The sequence below is a fragment of the Durio zibethinus genome, chromosome 22 (assembly GCF_047325235.1).
Source record: "Durio zibethinus cultivar Kanyao isolate XHJ-2024 chromosome 22, ASM4732523v1, whole genome shotgun sequence".
In the NCBI taxonomy this organism is placed as follows: domain Eukaryota; kingdom Viridiplantae; phylum Streptophyta; class Magnoliopsida; order Malvales; family Malvaceae; genus Durio; species Durio zibethinus.
Genome location: NC_143183.1, coordinates 22,340,273 through 22,350,433, shown reverse-complemented (window position 1 = coordinate 22,350,433; position 10,161 = coordinate 22,340,273). Strand labels below are relative to the sequence as shown.

At 35.2% G+C, this 10,161-nt stretch overlaps 3 protein-coding genes across 6 annotated transcripts; 1 reads left to right on the top strand and 2 right to left on the bottom strand.

The window, feature by feature from the left end:
• Positions 1 to 11: 11 nt before the first annotated feature.
• Positions 12 to 1,392, top strand: LOC111307180 (ferritin-like catalase Nec2). Its single transcript, XM_089752061.1, has 3 exons — positions 12 to 470; positions 566 to 791; positions 882 to 1,392. The coding sequence occupies exons 1-3, from the start codon at positions 139 to 141 to the stop codon at positions 1,254 to 1,256; spliced, it is 933 nt and encodes a 310-aa protein (XP_089608187.1). The 5' UTR covers positions 12 to 138; the 3' UTR covers positions 1,257 to 1,392.
• A 408-nt stretch (positions 1,393 to 1,800) lies between these two features.
• Positions 1,801 to 7,317, bottom strand: LOC111306947 (protein REDUCED WALL ACETYLATION 2-like). 4 transcript variants are annotated; one of them, XM_022904984.2, is made up of 17 exons: positions 7,225 to 7,317; positions 5,527 to 5,573; positions 5,344 to 5,435; positions 5,102 to 5,239; positions 4,943 to 4,999; positions 4,747 to 4,819; positions 4,362 to 4,520; positions 3,970 to 4,119; positions 3,632 to 3,887; positions 3,441 to 3,556; positions 3,193 to 3,279; positions 3,021 to 3,109; positions 2,874 to 2,936; positions 2,737 to 2,793; positions 2,497 to 2,593; positions 2,266 to 2,424; positions 1,801 to 2,138 (listed from the first exon to the last, which is right to left on the bottom strand). In XM_022904984.2, exons 2-17 carry the CDS (start codon positions 5,557 to 5,559, stop codon positions 2,133 to 2,135), a joined length of 1,632 nt encoding a protein of 543 aa, XP_022760719.1. In that variant the 5' UTR covers positions 5,560 to 5,573; positions 7,225 to 7,317; the 3' UTR covers positions 1,801 to 2,132. The 4 variants fall into 4 exon arrangements, with proteins under 4 accessions (XP_022760719.1, XP_022760720.1, XP_089608182.1 ...); XM_022904985.2 differs by having other exon boundaries at positions 5,102 to 5,236; XM_089752056.1 differs by having other exon boundaries at positions 4,943 to 5,239.
• On the bottom strand, positions 6,972 to 9,105 carry LOC111306948 (uncharacterized). Its single transcript, XM_089752064.1, has 2 exons — positions 8,268 to 9,105; positions 6,972 to 7,518 (listed from the first exon to the last, which is right to left on the bottom strand). Exons 1-2 carry the CDS (start codon positions 8,646 to 8,648, stop codon positions 7,276 to 7,278), a joined length of 624 nt encoding a protein of 207 aa, XP_089608190.1. The 5' UTR covers positions 8,649 to 9,105; the 3' UTR covers positions 6,972 to 7,275.
• Between the last annotated feature and the right edge of the window lie 1,056 nt (positions 9,106 to 10,161).

The window sequence follows — 10,161 nt, the reverse complement described above, 5'->3', positions numbered from 1 at the left end:
CAATTGACCAGGCAACCCCATTTGCCACGTTAGACCTTAACCCCTTCAACCTTCACACACTTGTATATATATAAGAGCTATATCTTCAAGTAGACATGCATCAGTTTCAACAGAAAAAGTACTCATACAATCAACACCATGTCACCTACCCTTTCCTCTCCTGCCATTGTTGTCATTTCTTTCCTAGTCTTCTTCCTCCTCCCTTCTGCATATTCTTCAGACTTTTTGTCAGATTATAAAAGGTCCTCAGTCCCGAAATTTGATGTGAATTTGTTGGAGTTTCCTCTAAATCTAGAGTATTTAGAGGCTGAGTTTTTCTTGTATGGTGCTTTGGGTCATGGCTTGGATAAAGTTGCTCCATATTTAGCCCAAGGAGGTCCATCTCCCATTGGTGCCAAAAAGGCCAATCTTGATGCTTTGACCAAAGATGTAGTCCTACAATTTGCTTACCAAGAAGTTGGACACTTGAAGTTTGTATCTTCTCTGAATACTCTCTTTCAAAATTTTGTATATATAGTTCTTTCCTTGCCTGACAGTTTCTGATGGAACTACATCCTTGATGCAGGGCAATTAAGAAGACTGTGAAAGGATTTCCAAGGCCACAACTTGATTTGAGTGCATCATCATTCGCAAAAGTAATCGATCATGCATTTGGGAAGCCATTGGTTCCCCCTTTTGACCCTTATGCCAATAGCATCAATTACCTGATTGCTTCTTACTTAATTCCTTATGTCGGACTTACCGGATATGTTGGTGCAAACCCAAAACTCCAGGGAGCTGTTTCAAAGAGGGTGAGGCCCATTTAATCCCCAAGAAAACAATTGAATATTTTAGTTTGATTCTTATATGTGCTCGCCATTGCATGTCCCTGGTTTTTTCAGCTGGTTGCTGGCCTCCTGGGGGTGGAATCTGGCCAAGATGCTGTTATCAGAGGATTGCTATATGAGAAGGCACTAGTGAAGGTTAGTCCATATCAGACAAGTGTTGCTGAATTCACAGGTCGCATTTCGGAACTAAGGAACAGGCTGGGACATGCTGGGAGGAAAGATGAAGGCCTTATTGTTCCTAGAACTTGGGGTGCTGAAGGAAAAGTCATAGGCAATGTGCTTGCTGGAGATCAATTTTCTGTTGCATTTGACAGGAGCCCAGAAGAGATTTTAAGGATTGTATATGGAAGTGGCAATGAAAGCATCCCAGGAGGGTTCTACCCCAAGGGAGCTAATGGCCATATTGCCAGGTCTCATTTGCATCACTAGCTTTACTTGAGTAGTAGCGTCTGGTTGTTTTAGTCCACCACGTTTCCCTTTGCTTAAGAACTAGAGAACTAGTGCAAATAATTTGTACCATCTACTTTTAATCATAAATGATTTGAATTAGAGATTTAGTTTTCTCCTCGTTATCTATCAAAATTCGAAGGCCAAATCTCAGTTACTGTATAGAGGATAACAAGGCAATGCAATATAAAAATCACAATTCAGCAGGTGCATTTTTATTCTGAAATAGACATTTTGGTTCTGCACTAATCAGTTTCATCCAAGGGATTGCCGCTGCTGCAGCGTTGTAAATATCTTTACAAGGGACATAGTCAATGCCATCGTCTGCTAAGAAAAACATAAATCAAGTTCTCACAAGGTTTCCATGAATCAGAGCCAGTTTTAGGCCAGTGGACTTCTTATTGGTGAAAAATTACGACATGACAGGATAATGGAGAACTGGGTGGACGAATATTTCAGGCTCAAAACTACCAAATGAGTTTTTTAAGATAATAATAAGAGTAAGTTTTTCATCTTCAGATGTTGCTTTTGATCATGACATATTCTTGTCAGCCTTGTATATTAAAATATAATAAGATCAATGACTGCAATGGCAGCAAATGAGGGCTGCTTTGGACATGGTATTGAATCATGTAGTCACTATATTCTACTCGAGGAAAATAATAGACAACAAAAATAACACCTCAATTGGAGGTTTTATTTCGTCTTTTGATCCTTTCCCTATACAACCGATGTTCCATGTTCTGAATATATCTCATGTGACGAATTCTGCAATCTTACGTTTCAATTGCCAAGGTAAAAGTCTGCAGTGCACAAGGTTGTGGTGGCCGTCTTTGAGTATTTCTACATTTATAATTCTCACACCTGCAAATTTCAATATAATGAAGCATCGTAGGATCAGATATTCAAAGTTAAGAGATTATTCTTGCTATATACTACTATTAGATGATGACAAAGATGATGATGATGGATCTAAAGAAAAAACTCTTACCAACATCTGTGGGATTCTGAGGAACACCAAAGATAACGAGTATAAAATGCTTGAGATTACAACACCAGTAATCAAGTTGTTGATAAGTCGCTTGTCATCTTTTGTAGGCATAAATGCTGATTTCAGTATATTTGTTAAGTCAAAGAGCCTGTAAGATATCTGTAAACAAGAAAAAGTTATTATATGGTAACGAGTGATATTTGAGGTTTCAAGATAATACCATTTACTTACTGCAACATAAATGGAAGTGGTGAGCATGAAATTCAACATTGGGTAATCTGGGATCAGAGAAAGCAGCAGTTTAGGCTGACCGTCTGGAACTCCCGATCTGCACATCGATTGGGTATTGTGTTAAGAAAAATAAACAAATGCAGGTGTGTGCTATCCTAAGCTCTCATTTAAAAGTTCCACATCTTCTCTTTGCAAACAGCTGAAGCACCAAGTATTCCAATGTTGTCAACTTCAACTTACCTGAGCCAGATGTGGATCTGGGAGATGTAGGTCTCCAATGTTATCTTTCCAAGCCATCTAGTAAACAAAAGATAAATATCAGACAAAACTAGCTCTCCATGAAGTATAAAATGAAGTATAAAAACTAGGCTACTTACGCAAAAAGGGTCAAACTGTAGCTTCGGAAGGACTGGGTGACATTTCGTAAACATATATAGACACTGATAAAAACAAGGAATAGGACTTAAGTAAAAGCAAAAAACTTTCAGATATATCAATATCAGCACAAGCAAAGTGACACCTACGTGATAGGGATCCATGAGGTATAAGGATGGTACTTATTGTAAGTGATCTTGTCAAGCTTGTATATGTACTCAAACCAGAAATATCCCATCTACAAGTTTTATTGAAACTACATGAATAAGAGATGGAAATTCAAAGAAACAGAATATAAGTCCAAAGTTATACATATGATACCATCAGGGCAATTGTGGCCACAGCCAATTTTATTGATACCCGCCGCTTCACCTCAGTCTCCTCTAGTTTTTCCATCCACCTTTCCACCTGCAACAGTGAATCCCCAGTATCAAGTCATCAACTCCAAAAGGAAAAATGTACAGCAGAAGCAAGCCAGCTTATAAGCCTCAGTATACCAAAATATATTGCATTAATTCATATCAAGAAGATTCAACGAAAAGGTTGTCAATAATTGCATCAGAACTTACAGTTGGATAATAGTATGCATATATCATTCCAATAATCCATATGTACCGATCAAGGCCTGATCGGAAATGCCACTCATGCAAGCGGGGAAAGTTTGGTTTTGCAGGATCGGTATAACCTGCAATGTTTTTTCCCCCTCATCAATATGAACCAAAATATTTTAAATAGAAACTGCCTTTTGAAAGTTACTCACCAAGAAAAAAGGTAAATGGGCTCCAGAGAAGTTCAAACACTCCAGGCACTTCCCAGACTAGGATAACCACCAAGAAACAGGCAATGATTTTTACAGCAATGACTAACCCATTCTCATTGTACTTGTTGAGAATACCGAGTGCCCCATAAACCATTAGAGTGAACAGAGTATGCATGGGGCATATATAGTATAGCATATAACTATTATTGAGGACGACACAGCAAAAAAATACCAGGAAATTGAGCCGCCACATCATCTGTTCAGCCAAAAATGCTCAAGGTTGGAACTTGGAAGAAACTATCATAAGATTATAACCTTCGTGTTAAGGGAATTCATACCTGTGCGAACCTTGCACGACTGAAATCTTTGCGCACATAATAATATGAGAAGTTCCCAAATCCAGTCATCCACACATAAGCAGCAATGAAAATTCGGATAGCATTATAAATCTCTGTTGCTGCAAAGTAATGGTACATCAAAAATAAAACCTGTAAAATAAAAGGGCGAAAAAAACATGAGTAAGACTACCAATCCTGGTGTAACGATGATTGAACACTTGAAGCACAACCAGCATCAGCCAAAAGAGGTTTTTTATTTTTACTTTTTATGCAATCCAACAAATACTCTATCATTGGCCGAAATACACATATTCTATCATAGAAATTAGACAAAAATCTTTTAAGAAGAAGATTTTAAAAATTTACTACAGCCATGCAAAGGAATCACAAACCTGCATCCAACCTTTCCACTCCTCAGTTTGATGTCTGTTCAAATAAAGTATATATTTCCCTGAAAACGGTGACTTATCATGGTGTATCTTGAAAGAAGTTATTGCCGACACTATGATGAGAAGGAAGTAGAGGAACAAGAAAAGATCTCGATGGTAACTCTGCATAGACAGATGATGAATGAGATAACTCAATTAGCAAGCAATAACAACATTTTTTATTATTTGTTACAATAACTTTTGAAATGCACACTCGCTTCAACATTTTATGAGAGGAATAGAGTGTTCAATAGTTGATACTTCAATTAAAATACATTTTAAACTTTTCACAAGTTCAGCATTTCCTCCTACAATTTACTATGAATTATCATAATAAAGTAATCTTCACCTTTATGGAGGAGGCAAACACATCAGTGCGGTCACATATATAATAATACGCCAAAAGAACACCGAATTCGGATCTATAAACACAAAATAAAAAAATAAAAAAAAAATTGCCAAAAAGGAGAGCAAGCTACATAATACTTATTAATTATCGGCAAGAAATTCATCATATATCAATCAAAACAATAAATTTCACATACATAGCTCGAAGTGTCAACCGATTCTCAACCAAGAAACTCTCATCCATCATAAGAAACCTTAACAGAAGAAATTCGAACAAAGCATAGAAATGAAGTAACTGATCAATGAAAATCAAAAGAAACGAGAAAAAAAAATAATCAACGGCTAAGACGACAAACTTGAGAATGGGAGAAGATGATGAAGTCCGAGCTTTAGGAGAAGCTGATTGAAGACCTCCGCCTTCTAATAAAACCGCTCTATCATCTTCTTTAACGACATCGTTTCCGGTTTCAACTAAACTCACATCAGAGTGCCTACTAACAGAAATGCAAAAAAAGAAAGATTAATTCTAATTTTTCACCAATAAATTACGTTAATTATATCGCATTACAAAAAAAAAAAACTGTAATTTAGAGGTTACGCTTTGGATGCGATTGAATTTTTCTTGTACTCCAAATATTCTCCATAGATCCAAGCTGAAATCACTGGAAATATACCGAGAAAAAACGACACCTGAAAAAAAAATCAAAAAAATTTAAAAAAAAAAAAGCTTAAAATGCAAGATCCTATAGCAACAGAGAATGCTGAAACGAGTAGTACGTACCTGACCGGGAGTGACAGGACCGACGATCTTCATCTTCCGGAAACTTTAAAGTGAAGTTTAAGCCGCCAAAACGATGCGCATTTAGTTTGAAAAGAAAAACCAGATCTGATAGAAATCTGGTTTTTCAGTGAGTGAAAGGAAAAGAAAAAAAAATGATAAGAAGCCGTAGAACACGGAGAGATGGATTTGATTCGAATCTAGCGATACGTGTCAATAGTTTTTTTTATTTATATAAAAGGAGTGTACGAAACAAAAGATTATGGGAAGAAACAAAGAGTACAAATTTAGCCGGGTTAGTTTAGATCTGTGTTTTTCTTTGTTTTTATAAATTATAAATAATAAATAAAAAGTGTTAGATTATTTATGCTTAAATTTTAAATTAAAAAACGATTTGTTTTCTTAGCCGTTAGATGTTGAAAGCATGGGGAGGATAGTGACGTGTCAACTTTATTTTTTATTTATTTATTTGTTACTACTAATCAGACACATGATTTTTTTTGTTAAATTTAAGACTTTATAATTGGATATGCTTTGACACAAAAGAAATTATATACACGTGTCATTAATTCTAACCAGCTGTCTGCAAAATTTTGAAGGCACCGACGTGGAATTCACCACCTTTATCTATGGCCGGCGTTGTCTCTCCCCTTCGATTCTACTGTTCATAACCCAATTGCCCAGACCATGCTAATTTAACTGTGGGCCTTTTCCTTGTCCCTAGGGCTTCAAAATTTTTTATTGACTGAGATTGGGCTTCATAGTTTTTAATCAACTTCTTCACATTTCTCCAAATAAAACAATTACCCTCCCTCTTCCATTTCTTTTTATGCATTCTTTATTTTAATTTTTTTTTGTCAGAAAAAATTTCGAGAGTAAACCATTTGTTCAGTTTTCAAATCAAGACAAAATATTTCATATCTATTAAGTTAAAACAAATAAATAGAAGCCGTATATTTGAAATAATTTTAATAAGCCAGCATCGGCTAAACTCAAACTTAAAAACCCAAAATTTTTACGTCAAAGAAGACTATCCGTGCCAAATGAGCCAGTTAGTCTTTATTTTAATTTTTACTCGTTCACATGCTTCACCTACAAATATATATAATTCCAGGTTTACCATATCATCCAGTCTGGTCCGAACAAATGGATTGGAGATAGGGTTCGCAATTGGCAGTAATATTTAGGCCCCAGAGCCCAGTTGAACCAGAATCAGATCACTGGTACGATCTTAAAGGTTACTCTCAGGTGTCTAGCCCATTTTCACAAAAACACATGTCCCTTTCGTCCTTCCTCAACCAATGCCAATTTGCTAGTAAGGTCATCAATCATTTGAGAATTGCAGCAAGACCCATTATGATCATCATCATCAACTAATCATGCAAAAATAGTTTGCCATCCAACAACCATTCAACACATCATAAGAAAATTTAAAAAGGAAACCTGACTAGAAAAAACATGCTATCAATCCTAAAAGATGGGGATTCTCAAAGTTCTACATTGTAATCTAACATCATAAAGGTACACAAATTCTAAACCAGATGTTCCCAATAGTTTTCTTTTTTCAGAGAACATAATAACCATGCATTACCAGAATGAACATGTAATCCCTACTAGTACTGAACCATGATGATACAACTAAAACTAGAATGCATAACCCATCCTACTATATTGTTTCTAATTAGAAAGAGAGAGATTGACCTGTGTGGCAATGGGTCAGTCCTCGAACAAAGAAGGGGCCAGGAGGCAGCCCTATCGCTTGGAGGGTCTCTCATCATCCTCTCCACCATCATCATCGTCATCAGAATCATCTCTATCCGGCCTTTTCCTCTTAGGTGGAGCTTCAATCTTTCCACCAGCCTCATCATCATCTTCATCTTCCTCCTCTTCCTCACCGTCCTCCTCACCATTTTCTTCTGGTTCAAAATCACTAGCATCTTCCTCATCTTCAGCAGGACCTATAGGCCGAACAAGGAACTCTGTTCCTACACCCTCCTACAAAACAGGTAAAAACAATTGACCAAAGAAATTTAACAAACCAATTTTCCTACTTGACAAACATGGAACAAGTACAGTAAGACAGGTGTCACAAATTACTACAGCGACTTATCCCAAAGGAAGACGAAGGTCAAATGACTACGACAATTGATTGCCAGAAGCTTGGACCTATATTTCTATCAAGGAACCTATATAAGATTTCCTACAGCCAACCAAAAAAAAAATTTTAAAAAAAACCCCTAGATTAAAAGAACAAAACCCAGATTAATTCACAAAATATTATTGAAACTAAGCCTAGATCTAAAGCTTCCAACTTAGAATTTAAAAACTCTAAACTATCCAAAGTAGGACGGAGCGATTTGGGATTGTGAAATCAGCCATCAACTACAGTAACTAAGCTGAATCTGTGAAGTTATGGTGATTAAATAATTGTAATTATTAAAGAAACAGAGCGAATGTCGCCAGTTGTATTTTTCTTTCTTTATTCATAGGAAAGGAGAAATAGATCTGAGAGGAAAACTTAAGAAACACCAAGGAAAAATTAAGCTTGATTTTTTTATAATCACAACAAGGACCCAAATTTTGAGGCTTAATCTCAGATTGGTGAAAGAATCAAAGGGTTGACAAACAAATAAGTAAGAAAAACACCGGATCTGAACAGTGTTAGCTGAAAAGGGCTTGACAAAAGAAAATTTTGAAATAAGCACAATAAGTAACTAGAATTAAAGTAGATTGAAAGAATTTACCTCCTCTTCACCTTCCTCATCGTCATCGCTGTCGTCGTCGTCGTCGTTGTCGTCATCGCCGTCGCCTTCACTGTCGCCATCGTCGCCTTCATCATCCCCATCTTCGTCTTCATCCTCATCGTCATCCACTGGCTGCACCGGAGGACCACCGGAAGAGTGAATAACCTGAACTTCATCATCATCCTCCTCTTCTCCGTCTTCGTCGTCGTCGTCCTCATCTTCCCCATCATCATCATCATCATCTTCGTCATCGTCGTCGTCGTCTTCTTCCTCTTCGCCGCCTTCTGCTGCACTTTCATCTTCACCGTCCACTTCTTCCACTTTCATAACCCTGATTTCCTTTTCCTCTTCAAATTCGCTCTCTTCTTCCGTCAACTTCATCTTTAGAACAAATAATCGAACGAAATTTCTCTCTTTTTCCTTTTTCTCAGGAAAAAAAAAATCAGAATTAAAATCAGAAATTTGGAAGAGAGAGAGAGAGAGAGGAAGCTTGTTTGCTCTCTCTACCAGTAACTTCTGCAACTGCGATCTCTGCCGTTGAAACGAGGCTTCACGCGGATTGCTGACGTGGAAGGAGATCGAACGGTGTAAATGAGAGAATATGTTTTTTTTGTAGTAATTGGATCATTGCTGCGCTTTCCTTCATCGCTTTCCTTCATCAGCTGCTTGTCAAGGTTCGAGGAACGGGTTGGGGGAATCTAGTCTACGGAATTAAAATTGTATATATTTTTCTTTTTTTCAAAAATATTCCTAAGTGGCCCATTAAATTTAAATCCATCACCAAAGTATATGATTAAGGGGCCAAATTCACTTTGTCCGTTGTCGTGACTCGTGTCATAAGCTTCAATTTTGTATTTTGCAAAAAATATATATATATTTGTTAGGGGATTAAAATTTTAATAATTAAAAAAAACTTATATTTTGAAAAAAGGATGAGATAAAATAAGCACTTTTATAAAGAGAGAAATTATAAATATTTTATTTCAAAAAATGATCAATTTTTTTAATCATTAATTTTAATAAATTCAATAAATAAGATAATCATATGAAAAAAAATAAATTAATATCATTCTTTCAATTTATTAAAATTAATGATTTTTTTTACGTAATTTGATTCCTTCCATTTTACTTTTATTAGTAAACCTGAATTTTTAAATTTTACAAAAATAATTAAAATATTAATGCGTATTCTTTAATTAGTATTTTAATCTATATATTTTTTAATAAAGTACATATGGCAATCCTTTAAGTTGGTAATGAAGTTTAAAATTTTTAAATGATGTATTAGATAAATTTTTTAGTATATTATAGAAAAAGATAGTAATAAATAAGTCACTAATAAATACGAGTTGATGATACTTAAACTCTTTTAAATTATTTGGTGAATTAAATTTGATGGAGAAAGCAAATTTGAAGCTATCTTAAATTATTATTACTATTGGCTAATGTGTAGAATGCAAAAGGAAATTTTCATCACACCATGGAGATAGACTATTCTATATCATTTGTCACACTTATGCTTTTACATTACTTTTTTTTTTACAATAATCTTATAATACTTATTAAACTTTGACTTTTTTTTGTTAGATATTGTTCTTTATAAGAAGTGTACAATGTTGAATTTTTTAAATGGGATTTTCTTTTATTAAAAATCAAAATTTGATATGTAATTAACCGATGAAGTATAAAAAAAAAAAAAAAAAAAAAAACCCTAAGGTTTTATCATCTAAATTAATAGATAATAAACTGACATTTCTATAAGTTCGACCAAAAAAATTTTAATTTCCCCAAATTTTGTCGAATGGCCTAATCCTCTCGTCTCTCAAAACCAAGAAGGCACGCGGTAGTTGAGTTTGGCTTAAACTTAACAAACCATTTATATTTTTTAATCCTA